The sequence below is a fragment of the Oncorhynchus gorbuscha genome, linkage group LG02, assembly GCF_021184085.1.
Source record: "Oncorhynchus gorbuscha isolate QuinsamMale2020 ecotype Even-year linkage group LG02, OgorEven_v1.0, whole genome shotgun sequence".
Classification (NCBI taxonomy): domain Eukaryota; kingdom Metazoa; phylum Chordata; class Actinopteri; order Salmoniformes; family Salmonidae; genus Oncorhynchus; species Oncorhynchus gorbuscha.
Genome location: NC_060174.1, coordinates 31,867,826 through 31,884,676, shown reverse-complemented (window position 1 = coordinate 31,884,676; position 16,851 = coordinate 31,867,826). Strand labels below are relative to the sequence as shown.

General features: G+C 41.9%; 1 protein-coding gene across 1 annotated transcript; it reads right to left on the bottom strand.

Moving 5' to 3' along the window:
* Positions 1–439: 439 nt before the first annotated feature.
* On the bottom strand, positions 440–16,400 carry LOC124000883 (repulsive guidance molecule A-like). Its single transcript, XM_046307566.1, has 4 exons — positions 15,711–16,400; positions 10,960–11,078; positions 6,046–6,557; positions 440–3,636 (listed from the first exon to the last, which is right to left on the bottom strand). Exons 1-4 carry the CDS (start codon positions 15,722–15,724, stop codon positions 2,929–2,931), a joined length of 1,353 nt encoding a protein of 450 aa, XP_046163522.1. The 5' UTR covers positions 15,725–16,400; the 3' UTR covers positions 440–2,928.
* Between the last annotated feature and the right edge of the window lie 451 nt (positions 16,401–16,851).

Sequence of the window (16,851 nt, the reverse complement as noted above, 5' to 3'; positions counted from 1 at the left end):
TAAGTATCAAAAGTAAATGTAGTTGCTAAAATATACTTAAGTATCAAAAGTAAAAATCATGGTCCTGTGTAGCTCAGTTGGTAGAGCATGGCGCTTGTAACGCCAGGGTAGTGGGTTCGATCCCCGGGACCACCCATACGTAGAATGTATGCACACATGACTGTAAGTCGCTTTGGATAAAAGCGTCTGCTAAATGGCACATATTATTATTATATTATTTAAAATTCCTTATATTAAGCAAACCAGACGGCTAGCCAGGGTCACACTAACACTAACATCTACAAACAAAGCATGTGTTTAGTGAGTCCGCCAGATCAGAGGCAATAGGGATGACCAGGTGTGTGAATTTGACCATTTTCTGTCCTGCTAAGCATTCAAAATGTAACGAGTACTTTTGGGTGTCAGGGAAAATGTATGGAGTAAAAAGTACATCATTTTCTTCAAGAATGTAGTGAAGTAAACATTGTCAAAAATACAAATAGTAAAATACAGATACCACAAAAACTACTTAAGTAGTACTTTAAAGTGTTTTACACCACTGAATGGAATAAATGGAACGACATTAAACCATTAACATATAGAGACCATGCGTTTCACTCATTTCCATTGATTCCATTCCAGCTGTTAAAATGAGCCAGTCCTCTTATAAAACTCATCCCACCAGCCTCCACTGCTGTAGCTGCATGCATTTCACATATGACAGAAGATCAAATTCAAAACCAGAAACTGACAGCTTATTTACCATGCTGCGCTGAATAAGTCAATCCACTAAGTTCAAGCAGTAGCACACCAGCGTTCTACACAATCCAAATGGAAACTTTATCGCAAAAGTTCACAGAGAAAGAGAGTATTGAAAATTCATCTGTTGGGAAAATTGTTGGCACCAGGGCTTGTTCTTTGGCAAAGATTAAAGCCATAAATTAACAGGTCTACAGACAGATGCAAGTTGTATGTTCCCTATAGCAGAGCCATGTCAACACCCTCTTTTACGTACAGGGCCTGCTCTCTAGTGGTCAGTAAACCACATTTACATCCACAGTTTATGTGGGTAAAATCATACCGTATAAAACAAATCACGACAGTGGTGTTAGAAACAGGAGGTTTTGATACAACTTTATAAATGCCGATTAATAATTTGTTCATTCAACATGGTTTTGGGTTGGTAAAATTAATTATGAGAGAAATGGCAGTGGAAACCCCTTTATGCGAAAATATTAATAGAATAACCGTCATATCGAAGAACTCGAGTCACGTGATGATATGGTGTGTCCTCCGACTAGGGAAACAATGCCGCTTATTAGACGACAGACAACTTCACAGGGTGATGAAAGTGTACGGTGATGAGCTTGATGCTCCTTTCCAATAAATGTTGAGGGTCTGACATGATGATTGATGCTTGACTGCCATTTGACAAATATTCTTGCTCTTATCCATAATAATGTCAATGTAGACAAGCCTACCCGCACTGTATCTGCCAGCTGTTGGCTAGAGCGCATGTGTCAAGACCAGAGTAGGTACATTTTCTACAATTTGTGACAAAACTATCGGTAGAATTTAAAATACAATGGAAACTAATTGAACTTAAAGTACATTTTGTGTGCACTACGTCATCACACTGATTTGTATCCGCAACAAGTCCATTTGGTGGAAGCACACCACGGGTGGGAAAACATTTTATTTTAACCTAGTGTGACTATACCTTTCTCAAACCCATCACATTGCCAATATACCTACATCTGTAGGGAACTGTTGACTGCCTAGACAACAAATGATCTGTAGAAAAATATTTCTTGGCCATGATACATTGTACATGAAAGTTGGTTGGTTGAATAAAGAGAGATACTGTGTAAACGTGATCTGCGTTTCTGCATTGTGTGCCCTTGGTAGAGTTTGTTCAGGGCTTTTTCCTTATGAATATCTCCATTCCTAATTAGACCTGATACATTTATCATGCTTAACACTTTAAAACGGCAATATTTGAACTAAGTCTTTTTGACACTGATTGACAGGTAAAAAGTTGGGAAAATATTTTTTTACTGTCTGCCAGTTCACTTAGAAGTAACCACTTGGCAGGCAGAGGCAGTTTCAACTGACTCTAGACCACCATGATGGTTCTATATTGGAACCTGGGGTGCAATATAACAACATTAAGAAATATTTCTCCCAAGGAAAGATTTCTTGCACTTTTGAGTAACACTCACTCTCACACACAACCGTTTCTGGAGCACACAATTAACCACAGAGGTGCGCACGCACACACACAGACAGAGACAAACAAACACACAATGTTACAAAAGACCTGGCGTTATGAGCTATTAATCTCCACAGCAGACAACTAGACTCGCTGCTCTGACATCCTTTTGGCGGAGAGCTTCCTCCAAAAAGCTACAGCTTTTCCAAAGCTGGAAGATCATCAAACAGGGAGCTACTTCTGGCCAGAGGTTAACAAAAGCCCCTGTCATGTCGTCTAGCCCATACCCATGAGCCACAGGGAGCTCCACTGGCTTGGAACCAGTGAGGTTCTTTCTGCAAGAGATAATCTCATCTCACTTCCCATAGGCGCATGCAGTCCCAGTGGGAATGTGGGATTTAATCCCAGCTTGATATCCAAAGTACTGGGGCTCCTGGGCTCTCCTCACTCACCACCGCTCTCCTTCATCAAAGGACCATTCCTTAAACCAGAATGAATGTAATGATAGGTGGGAGTACATAGAGCTCACCTCACCACCAGATGGAAGTCAACACATGATGTCAACAACAAAACAATGATGAAACCATGGCTGGGATGAGTTTGATTGCACATGGGCTGCTCTGTCCCCACAGAGGCATGGAAGGGCTTGCGGACTCCACTGGCCACCAGCCACTGAGGACAGAGCAGTGGCGGTGAAGTATGACACGGTGAGAGCACTGTTTCACACCCACTGACAGCTAGCATAATGAGGATGATGTTGGCAGAGGACTATAGATGAACAAAACAGCCAGAAAGTTGAGGAGGACTAGCGAGAACACATCTGATCCCCTTGGCGCTGCATTACTCCCAAATGCATCCTTTTCATAAATGTGGTATTTGTCCTTATTGGAGTGGAGCATTTTCACATCCTCAAAGGCATAGTAGGCAGCCATGGTGAAGTTGACATCCCCGGAGGAAAGCAGGTCGAACACACAGGACTGGAAGTACAGGTCCTCCACTGGGAGGCGCTCTTTACACTTAGCCATGGCAGCCTTGTAGGTAAACCCATGGGGTGGGCTGCCAGTCCTGCCCAGACCGTGGCCCTCCACTGCACGGGCCCTGAATGTCCTGAAGTCGATGCGTTGGTTGGCGGGGCAGCCGTGCAGGCAGAGGTACAGGTCCTGGTTGTCTCGGTCTTCTACAGAGTTCACTACTTCCTCTGGCATCCGCACAGCAAAGGTCAGGTATTGCCCCACCTGCCGGACCACAATGGTTGTACCGATGTAGCGTGCGTGGATCTCCACCTGCTGCCCAGGCACCTTCTCCACGATGCGTAGCGTGTTGGCCCCGTGGCGGTCTCCGCCATTCTTGGAGCCATCAGCGAACGCTGCAGGCAGCTCGTCTGTCTCTGCATGATACATCTTCTGGTCCACACACTCCTGGAAGTTCTTGAAGATGATTGTCAACTGTAGCAAGAGAAAGGGGATTAGAAATAGCAGTCAGCACAACAATAGTTAGCTCATTCAATACGTTTCAGGTAATGGTGGAGCCTTTTGAGGCTGAAAATAGAAAGGGTACATATAGACATCAAATTAATGAACTCATTGAACACCAGTTGAATTTAATAACTGCATGGAGGCTCTCTATTGTCATGTTTATGTGGACAAGAGTTAGTGGTAGGGCTACACAAACGACTGAGGGGTATCTTTGTGCTTTGGCATTAAAACACCAGTAGTTTGTGTAATGCAGACCCCATCCCAGTTTCACATTTCAGCTCTGCCTCAACATAGGGGAGGCCAAAGTAAACGGCCTCAGAAAACATGGGTATAGGCCATGTTAAATCGGGCCTTAGTGTGCAGACACAAAGACGAGCCATTCATAGTGGTGAAAAACATGCCTGTGAACCCCAGAACTGTGCTCTGGGGAGTGGCACTGGGCCAGTAGGGGAGAGCATGCTCTGCGGCTAATTAACTCAGGCTGGTCACTTCTCCGCTTGCATGGTTTCATTAGGACGCCAGTGAGCCGTTGTCACATAAGTGAGTCCGGTACAGCCGAGAGGCTCTGATCTCAGAGTGGAGGGGGGAGGGGAGCACGTGAAGTCATCTGCCACCCAGCCCACCCCTCAATCTCCCATTTTCAAAGGACAACTATCTAAGAACATGCAAATATTGTATTTATGCACAAGGTTTTTACATCATTAACCTTAATGAAGGTAGTTAGTGTTTCCCCTATATTAATTTGGCAGCAGTGGCCCATCGCTGCTAAATTGTCACCAACGCTAAACAAAAGTCATTTTTTTATATATTTCTACTGAGAAGAGCGTTTAAGTGGATAGTCATTGACTCAGCTAGCATGTCACACTGGTAGAGTATACAACCGACAGTTTCCATACACTGCAGCAGGAGCCAATGTTAAGCAGAGCTCCAGCAATGCCATGGTCTATCTATAACCAGGGAAGTCTTGTTTGTATAGGCTGTAGCATTGTTTTCTCTTTGTCCAGACTGAATAACTTAAAAAGCTGTCTAACTTGTTTCCAAGTACAGCTGTGTACAAATATAATTATCTTAAGTGTACAGAAAAAAGCCTGAATGCTGAAAGTGCATCATTAGGTCTGATGATGGAAAATTGGTCTTTCTCTTTATGTGATTGAGGACAAAGTTTCAGTGTAAACCCTGAAGTCAGGATACAGCGCACGGAGGCCTTTTGGTCACACAATCACTAGTGCCAAAATTTCACCAAATGTGGACCGAATATTAAGTGAATTCACAGACTACAAATTCTCTGGGTTCTTGGTTTTCCCCTTAAGTTAGGGAAAGCCATTTCAGGGTAAACCCTCCAGGCCGTCCAATGTACCATAGAAGCAAAACAATGATAATTGATGAGGTATGAGGGCCAACTAATGTGGAGAAAATGTCTGCCGTTTCCTGCATGGCTTGAGCACTTAGTTAAAACAACAGTTTCTAATTCACATACACACAATGCTAGGGTATGGACTGCTACACATACAGTGGGCCTAACATTAGTCTTGGCTGTTAACAAAACAAACAAAAAAAGAAAGAGGGCTGGAGCCACCTGGTAACATTTGATATTTATACTGCTGTTATAATACTGGCATATCATTTGTAAACCTTATCAAGATCCCAACAATTGGTCTGTGTATTGCCTCTTGGTCTGCGATGGAACTGATCCAAACATTAACCAGAGTCCAGAAGGCTGTTCCTACTTCTCTACCCACATTAAAGAGGTCCAGAACCTTACATATGAAGGTCTTACTTACGATACTATTTCTTGATTTGAGAGCTCCTACAAACTAATCACTGCAGTACAATTTGTCTGTTTACTGATTCATATGAGCGGGCAAACATATTATCCCATTCCCTGAAAGGGCTTTCTTTAGTAAGAAAATGGCAGAATAGAGGAGTACCAGCCTTGGTCAGGACAGACAACAAAATGTTCCCTTTCCTAAAAACCTCTACCTGGCATTTTAACACAGCTTTCCTTTATGGGCCCATATTGGAAGCTCAATTATGTAATAGTGGACATAGCTAGCTATCAAGCTATATTTTTTCCTATTTCTGAGTTCTTTACTTAGAAGACTTGTATCCTCCGCAGCAGTGAGAAGACAGGTGTTTTCAGAATTTTTTTGCAAGGTCTGTTGGTATTTCTATGATAAAAGAAGTGGTGACATTTTACTTCAAGCGAGTAGTTTTGCAAGGTTTTAGTCCTTGGCAAAGAATGTATCACAGAATACTTAATCAGTAGTTAGACTGTCTGGGGATGCCTGATGTTGATAACTGTGCTGTGCCCACAATATAGTCAATATGTCATGGATTCAACATGTGAATATGATAGAGAGCTGTAGAGGCTCCTCTGACCTTGCTGGTGGCCGTAGCAAAGGAGCCAGGCACGACAGGTGTGTTGGTCACCTGAACAGACAGGTATTTGTTATGGACAAGGGGCCAGGCTCCCTCAACCTTGCAGGTCTGGAAGTCATCGCTGAAAGTACGGAGGTGCGGGTCTCCAAAGAAGCCACAGTGGGTGTAGTTGGGTGGCGAGGATTGGCGATGAAGGCTGCGTTCGTAATGACACTGCTCTGGCCCATCGGAGCGCTCCTGGCTGTCAGGCTGTAGCTGTGGTGGTGGAGCGGGGGTCCGGGCTCGAGGCTGAGTTGTAGGCCCCTCCTTGGAGCAGTTGTTCTGGCTCATGAGATCCTCTATGCCATGTTGGGCTGAGTGGTAGGCTAAGTCGCCTCTGCAGGTGCGTGCGGTGCGGCGTACACAGTTGTTGTACGCCCGCAGCGCAGTACAGAACTCCTCCTCCGGGCCGGAGCTTGAGGTGGAGGCCCAAAACTCAGAGTTACACTTGAGGATCTTACACTGCAGACTCACTGTAGAGAGAAGAAAACATTAGGACCATAGTTAAACAAACAATGGAAAAACCAATACTTACAATGGACAGTTGTTTTATGTACTAAGAATTCTAAATAAAAGCAAGTGTTAGTCTTCTGTGTGTTTTGAAACCTATAACAATAACCTATGTAAGGGCAATGCCTTCTATTTAGACTTCTGTAATTCCAAAAAGCCCTGCAGCATCCTTTTAGTTTGTCCATGTTTTTTTCAGTGTCAAGACAAATTGAGCATTTATTTCCATTAAATAACTCTGACCTCATGTGTAAAGAAACCCAACATTCCACCACATGCGGATTCCAAGTGGCTGCAATTTGCCAAGTTCAAATCAATTCTGCTCTGAGATTTCATAACACTCAATGAACACCATCGTATTCTTAAAGAACATACAGCACACAAAGTGAGATTCACAGTTAAAGAGATACAGTAGACTTGCAAAAGTTAATGCATCACCAAAAATATATATTTTTGTAGAAGACAAGGTGTATTAATTTAACTTGTAAAAAAAAATATACAAACTTTATTTCAACAGGGACATTGGGGGATAAATTATTAAAAACACCAACATACACCTCAGGCCACTCTTGTAATGGCACCGGAAGAGATGACTGCCATTTTACAAGCGCCTAACCAATTGTGCTATTGTGTTGTCCTTTGTCGCGCTATCTGTAACTTATTTTGTTTCTGACACTGTCTCTTATGACCGAAAAGAGCTTCTGGATATCAGGACAGCGATTACTCACCTCATACTGCACGGACGCGAAGGATTTACTTCAGACACCAGACAAGGCACAAATCCCCGTCATTTGCATGAAGAGACAGAAATATCGGGGACATAGGTCAGGGTGCCATGTAAGGATCCGACGGCAAGCGCCTAATCCGCCGCTGCCATCAGTCCTATTTGCCAACGTGCAATCATTGGATGAAAAGATAGATGCGTTCCGATCAAGACGAACCTGCCAACGGGAGATTAAAAACTGCAATATCTTATGTTTATCTGAGTTGTGGCTGAACGACGACATGGATAACATACAGCTGGCGGAGTTGTCCGTGAATCGTACTACACCAGGGCCAACGCTCGTCGGATGTAGCAGGGCGTAAAAAACTATTACGGACTACAAAGGGAAGGACAGCCGAGAGCTGCCCAGTGACACGAGCCTACCAGATGAGCTAAATCACTTCTATGTTCACTTCGAGGCAAGCAACACTGAAGCATGCATGAGAGCACCAGCTGTTCCGGACATCTGTGTGATCACGCTCTCCGTAGCCAATGTGAGTAAGACCGTTAAAATAGGTCAACATTCACAAGGCCACAGGGCCAGATGGATTACCAGGACATGTACTCAGCATGCGCTGACCAACTGGCAAATATGTTTACTGACATTCTCAACCTGTCCCTGACCCGAGTCTGTAATTCAAACATTTCAAGCAGACCACCATGGTGTTCTTGGGCACAGGGACTATGGTAACCTACCTAAATGACCACCGACCCATAGCACTCACGTCTGTAGCCATGAGGTGCACCATTATCCCAGAAACTATAGACCCACTCCAATTTCCATACCACCTCAACAGATCCACAGATGATGCAATCTTAATTACACTCCACACTGCCCTTTCCCACCTGGACAAAGAAAACACCTACATGAAAATGCTGTTTTTTGACTACAGCTCAGCATTCAACGCCATAGTGCCCTCAAAGCTCATCATTAGGCTAAGGACCCTGGGACTAAAAATCTCCCTCTGCAACTGGATCCTAGACTTCCTGACAGGACACCCCAAGGTGGTAAAGATATGTAACAACACATCTGCCACACTGATCCTCAACATGGGGGACCCTCAGGGGTGTGTGCTCAGTCCCCTTCTGTACTCCCTGTTCACCCACGTCTGCGTGGCCAAGCACGACTCCAACACTATCATTAAGTTTGCTGACGACACAGAGGTTGGCCTGATCACCATCAACAATGAAACAACCTATAGGGAGGAGGTCAGAGACCTAGCAGTGTTGTGCTAGGATAACACCTCTCCCTCAATGTGATCAAGACAAAGGAGATGATCGTGGACTACAGGAAAAGGATGGCCGAGCACGCCCCTCATTCTCATCGACAGGGCTGTAGTGGAGCAGGTTGAGAGCTTTAAGATCCTTGATATCCAAATCACCAACAAACTATCATGGCCAAAACACACCAAGACAGTCAGTAAGAGGGAACAATGCCTATACCCCCTCAGAATACTGAAAAGATTTGGAATGGGTCCTCAGATCCTCAAACGGTTCTACAGCTGCACCATCGAGAGCATCCTGACAGGTTGCATCATTGACTCTGTACCGGTACCTCCTGTATATAATCCCGCTACTGTTATTTTATTGTTGCTCTTGAATTACTATTTTTTTTTATTACTTCTGTTTATTTTAGTAAATACTTGTAACAACTTATTTTTCTTAAAACTGCAATGTTGGTTAAGGGCTTGTAAGTAAGCTGTAACGTCTACAACTCTTGTATTCGGCACATGTGATAAATACAATTTGATTTGAATTAGTCAAAACAAGCTACTCAGAAGTGTAAACTGCATAAATTCACCAATTGGTATCCTACCCAGTGTTTTCATTTATGCTATATCCTCTTGTTGCATGGCAAAAAAGCCAGAAATCTGTCTTTATAAAACCCCACCAGGGGTGAGGAAAGACCTTCCCATTTGAGAATCCAGCTCGTTGAAGTGAACCGGAGGGGGTATGAGTTTGTGTGAGCCAATGTGGGAGGGGGTAGTCTTCCAGCTCTGAATGAAGACAATGTAATTTGCCATTGAGAAGAGACCAGCAGAGTCATAAATTAGCCCTGTGTAAAGGGATTAGATTGAGTTTCATCAGCAATGGGTTGAGGCAATAGGTGGGTGGGTGGGTGGGTGGGGGGGGGGTCTCCAGGACCAGAAGAGAGGTCTCACCATTCCACAGTTCAAACTGGATATAAGATATCCACCTGTCCATTGCAGAAGGCCGTAATCAAAGAGTAAAGCAATTTTCAACAGGCATTCCCTGGTACTTAAATTACATGAGCTGAAATTTAAGTTGCTTTGGGGGGGCATGAAAACAGGGGTGGGTATATAGGACATAATAGATGTAATTAAAAGCAAATACCAATACAATTGGATCTCCTAGCTGTCGCCTAATAAACAAACTTCAGTTTAGGCCTTAATTTCCTCCACCAAACTTTTCCTCAGAACTCAGCAGCCAACACTTTCAGTTGAATGCTGATGGTTCTACCACACCACAACAACGATTTCCCCACCACCACCAAATGACACACCACTCCCGCCTCAGCAACTAATAAACTTCAAAAAGGAACACTTGCATTTGTCAGTAAGTGATTTGAAAGAAACCGATAAAAATGGTAGGCCATCATTATAAATAAGATTTTGTTCTAAACCGACGTTCCTAGTTAAATAAAAGGTTAAAAAATAATAATAATGAAGGTTGGCAAATTGAGTTCTATGGGGCATGGAGATATGGTATTTTTGTATCTCATAAACATGAAAGTAAGACCATTATTAGCTGTGCTTGATCAAGTTTTATTTCATGTTTACTTTTACTAGAACCATGCAGGTCAATCAATGAATAAATAACCTAAGCATGGTCATGAATTGCTCAGGGGGAAATTCGATGTGCAATTCAGGGTAACTTTACTTTTGACCGAGGCCAAAATAAAAAGTCAAATCAAGAAAGTAGGCTACTTTAGTAAAGAGGGATAGAATCCGTAAACCCTACCCCCATCCCCCCAAACAAACAACCGCACCGGGGTGTAGCACTTGAGTAGCCTAGAGCTGCGTAAAACGGTTAAATTAAAATAAGACGTTATTTCTATAACTAACCGAACATTATTATGACTAGCATAGGCCTCAAATTCACAACATGGAGCACAAGAAAGGCGAAATAAGTGGCTGTTTGCACCGACAGTCGATTCCACGGGTCTCTGATATTTTATGCATTTTGCCAGTGTTGACATGCAATTTATTAAATTTGTGTTGATACACTCAAATATACTATTTTTAATACTATGTGAGCTGCAAAACTTGCACACGGATGCTACATTTGTAGAAAATGTACTGCTTTGGCACGACGGCAAACGCTTTTGCTAAATGTAACAATGCATTTATGTATCCATTCTGTGAAGCTTGTTTCAATGTAACATTGTATCCGTGAATATTGGACCAATGTAACGATGTGTCTTGTCCTTTTCATTGTTTGGGTTTTGCCATCATCGTGGTACTGGGCTAACCTTGCAAGACCTCAAGAGAGTATAACTAAACAAGGATTGTAATAACTACATGAATCATATTAACACCGTTTACGGAGGCATGATTCAATTAGTATCGCTAATATTATCTTACCAGAAGGAAACAGGCAAAGAAACACAACAAGGATCTTGCCGACTTCAAGCGCCGAAGGTCCTCCTGCTCCTTTCCCCATTACCATCCATCCAGCACGGGGTCGCACTTCTCTCCTCTCCCTGGTGGAATCAAATGAGAAGGTGGAAAAATGAATTAGGAGAAATTCGTATCGTCTATCTGGTTGAATAACCCAAATCAGAAGGCTACATGAGGTCTGGAGTTAAGGAATGCAGGCATGTCCTCGAACAAGAACTTGGTTCGAACTCTCGAAGTAACTTCGCCTTCTTTCTAGAAGCCTATTGACTGCACTCGAATTCCTCAGCAAACAGTGAAAGCTGGCAATCGATCTTCCATTTACGGAGTGAGGAGATTCGATTTTATCTGGCCCGGTTTTGCACCGGTTGAAAAGTGATTGCGTTCGTTTAGTTGCTTCCTGGGCGTGAGCCGTCATGTCTAGATGGGATACAGTGTTTATCCCCCCAAAATGTGGGGTGCATTATAGCTAACCCTAACCTCTTTGCTAACCATAACCAAATAATCCTAACCTGCTGTGTAAATTATTCTAAACCTGGTACGAAAACAACATTTTGACAAAAGCTGTATCCTAAACAAAACCTGCCTGAGCCAGTGCCAAACAACTGGCCTATGCTGGCTCAAAACAAATGTGAAGTAGTCACCTAGGTTATGCACGTGGAGTAATGAGTATGATTTTATGTTTTCACATGCAAAGGTGATTTCTTTTGATTTATAAAAAAAATCTGCCTTCCCAATTAAAACTAGTGGGAAAATTTGAACATATATTTTATGGAAAAGAGATGTGTTTCTGAACTATGACCAATGCTCCCTTGTTGACAACATAATGGAGCAGCGCAGATTACTGTTCGATTTGAGAAGTCTCTCCTCCCTCACCGTTTTTGCCCTGTCACGTCACGGGCCATAGACTGGTGCACCGCGAGTCACTTTAATCGAGCTTCCTCAGTGCCAAGAAGGTGCAGTTTAGGCAATTGCCTACTACTGACTGGCCCAATGAGGTGCGGTTGTTCCAGCTTTCGGCCCCTCCTAAGTGTCAAATTACACCCCAATGTGTAGATTTGTTCGTTGTAGTCACGGTTGGGTCTCTTGTCAATAGTTTATTGGGAACAGTGTTTTGCTTTGCTGCTAACAGCACATGCTAACCTAAATAATAGTATATGTCGCGTAAATATATGTTGGAGCAGGTAAGCCTGTAACGTGGTGAATCGCACCATCGCATCATCGCATCGTGTGCTTTGACCTATATATAGTTTATATGAAACGTACGAACCATCCTTATTAACTACACTGAACAAAAATATAAATACAACATGCAACAGTTACGGTTCATATAAGGAAATCAGTCAATATAAATACATTAATTAGGACCTAATCTATGGATTTCACGACTGGGCAGGGGCCAGCCCCTCCCGCAGGTGAAGAAGTCGGATGTGGAGGTCCTGGGGTGGCATTGTTACACGTGGTCTGCGGTTGTGAGGCAGGTTGGACGTACTGCCAAATTCTCTAAAACGGCATTGAAGGCGACTTATGGTAGAGAAATGAACATTCAATTCTCTGGCAACATTCCAGCAGTAAGCATGCCAATTGCACACTCCCTCAAAACTTGAGACATCTGTGGCATTGTGTTGAGTGACAAAACTGCCCATTTTAGAGTAGCCATTTATTGTCCCCAGCACAAGGTGCCCCTGTGTAATGACCATACAGTTTAATCAGCTCCCTGATATGCCACACCGGTCAGGTGGATGGATTATCTTGGCAAAGGAGAAATGCTCACTAACAAGGATGTTAACCATTTTGTGCACAACATTTTAGAGAAATAAGCTTTTGGTGCATATGGAAAATGTCTGGGATCTTTTATTTCAGCTCATGAAACATGGGACCAACACTTTGCATGTTGCATTTACTTACATCTTTGTTCAGTACTGTTCAGTTGGGGAACCCTGCTTTAAAAGGTGCAGAAGCTCAAGCAGTAGAACATTTGAGGTGCCGCTACTCAGCTCAAATGAGACCCTGCTCAAGTCAAGCACTGAATAGTAGTACAAAAGTTATATCTATGACACCATGATGACTGACACCTGACAATGTAAAATATGTCAAATGATTACAGTGACATAGGCAACTTAAAGCCATCATGTAGAATACAAAAATAAATGAGATCTCCACAGAATGAGTCAGTTAAGTGATAATTAGATGCTATTTGTGACAATCTGTGTAGAATTGAAAATGGGTGAAAAATTATGGAGATAAAAAAAACAGAAAAAAAGATAATAGTCTTACTAATCAAAAAGAGGGTGAGAAATCCTGATATAAGTTTTTTTTTAAATACTTAAGATACTTAAGCAAAATTTGTTCTTTAAGCTGTGTCAAATTACATGTTATGCTGGTTAGTACACTCTCAACGAGACCAGTAGAGATGTCACTAAAGCAAGTCATGTCCTTTGTATGGCATAAAATGTTTCTCACCATGTTGATCCATTATTTTTATCCTTAAATATCAGGCAATTAAGGTGGCTGATGTAATACGACATTGAACTTATTGCTGCACAATTGCACTTCAATGAGAAGATATTTAGAATAATATTATGTTATGTAAGCTTACATACTGTGTAGGCTAATAAGGTTAACCCATTGAGATAGATTACTCATCATGGATATAACCCATTTCAAAATGGACATTGCCATTGAGTGTGTCCACCATTTTAAAGGAGTCAACTGGGTGGGGATTCCTATGAGTTGGGAGAAATCAGACAATGAAGAAGAAAATGTACTACTTTGAAATGGAGATAGCCTCAGTGGCACTGCCCATTTTGTCACATGTATTAACTTGGCACAGATACAAAGATGGGTCTTCTATCTATCTCTATGGGTTATACTAGTCTATTGGGGTTGATTAAAAACCCTGGGGACATTAGCCTACTGGAGAACCACCAAATACCATCCAGACTAACTATTTTTCTGGAAAGAGGTAGAACATGGGCAATGGCTATAGATTAATATGACTGAATTATCAAACCAAATGAAACAGCATAGTTTGTGGGAACTACATGTGTTTTAGTGTTTGGTTGGGCCACTTGAGTGGTATTACAGTGACAGTAGGCTATATTTCTTAACATAATGTTCTGTAAGGACTGGGAGGTGTTTTGCATTGCTTATGAATGTGTGGTAATTGACATGTAGCCTAGACTTGTAGAACATTTAATGACATCTCACTGTACATATGTAGGATTTTAACTTGAGCCAGTTTGCTACACCAGAAAAATAATCCTGCAGCAACAGGACATGTGAATTATTATGTGGATTATAATGAATGGACATTTTGGTAGGGGTTGCTACATTTTTCTTACGTTAAAAATCTAGTATGAAATTTAAAAGTGGAAATTACAAACTTCAGAAGCCTTTTTAAACCTCAAATACACTACATTTTTACCATTTCTGCATTGCAGGAATGTTCTCCTGCAACAGGGTGATCAAATTAAGATCCTATATCTGTAGGCCTAATAGCAGATATCAAAGGCCCCCATGTAATGCCTCCTGTAATGCTAGATAAAACCACATTCACCCCAAACTTAATCAGTCCATGGAACAAATGGATGTTTTGATCTCATTTTGCCATCACTGACCTTGGAATATAAACGTCAGGCCTATCCGTACGCTTACAATACCAAGGCCTACATTTCGATTGAAATTCATAAACTGAGTCTACTACAATGTTCCAATTGGTGTCATTCGGCTATATTTTGGGGAGGTACACTAATAATGCATCTGTTCCATAGACACATATGGTCTGTCTTAGCCTATACTGTATGACACCGGGGAAGTTACTTCACACTTTCCAACAGATGACACCTTTATTAACTCTAAATATGGCAAACACACATGGCATTATGAATGCAGACACATGGCATTATGAGTGCGGGATACGTTTATTTGACATAGAATTTGTCTTTGTGGCGCTTTAAAGCAATTATTAGGCTACAGTAGCCTACAACTGGCAATCAGTCATCGACATTGAATCGTGATACTTTCCCGTTTTCTTTCTACCACAGCGAATAATGAAGCCCATCTCTTTCTGCTTTTTTTATATATTCAAAAAACAAATATGATAGGCGCTTTATTGGAAGCTCTCATATGCTTCCAATTGCAGTTTTTTTCCTGAATAATGCGTTCGTAAGGTGTTTGATTTGAGCAATGTGAAAGAGGAGAAGCATATGATATTGTAGGCCTAATGTCATCATATTGAGTACATATAAATATTCTTAACAATGGTGAACTTACAATTACACATAGGCCTATGAGGCTATACAACTATTGATAAAGCAATGCCATATGTCAACACATTGCCATGCCTATAATAACATTCAAAACATGTTATTACAGCTGGACAACTTGCATTGCGAATCCTATTTTGTAGCCTGTACTGTGTATGCAATTGGTCTATTTTGCCCAAAAACATTTTACATAAAGAAAATATCTATAGCCTAGCACATAAAGCAGGGGCTAATTTAGAGTCATCAACACATGGATAATCATTACTCTTTACAATATAAATTGTCTCCTATAGTCCACTGACAAAAATAGGAAAGAACCCTTAAACAAAAATGACACATTGACAGAAATATCACCAATGTCCATCGACATTACGAGTTTAGTTTGTAGACTTCAATTTCTCTCTGAAAATAGCCCAATTGTCACTATATTGAGAAACGGCCAATACCAACCTTCGCGACTGCATGGAGCTCTCCAAGTTTAGCTGCGGAACGCAAGGAAAGCGCAAATGCGCGAGCAAGAAGCCACTCCGAAATTCCACCCGAAATACCGGTAGCTATGTGTTGTACAGCACGCTAATCCAAATGTAGTGCGTATAACACTGTTTAACTTGGTGGGAAATGCCGCCTTCCATGCATGGTTTCCTTCGATGGTGTAACAGATAACGAGTGTGATTAAAGTATTTTTTTCACACAATAATTCGCTGGTAGTTGAGATAGAGAACCTGGTCAATTAACTGATTCTCCTACAATTGGAGGCAATTCGTCTGCCTCATTACTTTGACTAAACAGTCACCCGATATAACGAACATGTCTCATAAAATATTGATAGAATTTAACTCCAACAGTTGTTCTCATCTTTGCGCTTGTATTCCTGCACTCAGTTTATTTGGTTGATGTTGAGAGGAAGAGCCCTCCGGACACCGCTGCTGCTCCACATGGACTGCTGATAGCTCTGGCCTGGCTCGTTTCCTCGCCTCGCTGTTATGAAATGGCTAGTTAGAAAGTGTGAGAGAGACAATGATCGTCTCTGCATGACGCCGCTGGGACCCCACTTCAGTCCCCCGACATCTCACGCCGTTTCAGGCAATTGGCGAATGTTTAGAGTGAGTATGATTATTATCCAAACATTACGCACAAGCTGCTGCAACAAATGTTAATAAACCACAATAACTAAGATTCATGCTCCTCCTCCACATTTCGTTCCTCCCACTACTTTGTATAACAACTATAGCAACTATAACGACTGTTATCAAATTGTAATAATAGTAATGCAGACTCTGTTATAGTGGGCTACAAATCAAATCAAATTGTATTGGTCACGTACACATATTTCGCAGATGTTATTGCGGGTGTAGCGAAATTCAGAAGTATCTAATAATTCATTAGACAGTTGGCCTAGTTCACAATTATGCCAAAATAGCCTACTATTTACCCAATTACCCAATTGAGTTTGAAAGAGAAACAGCAATGGATAAACACTAGTACAGTGAAAGAATAGAGCTAGGATACACATCCAACATGAGTATGCATTAGAGATAAGAAAATAGTTTAGGATTTGGCGGGGAAGGTAAAACATGGATCAGATTCAAAG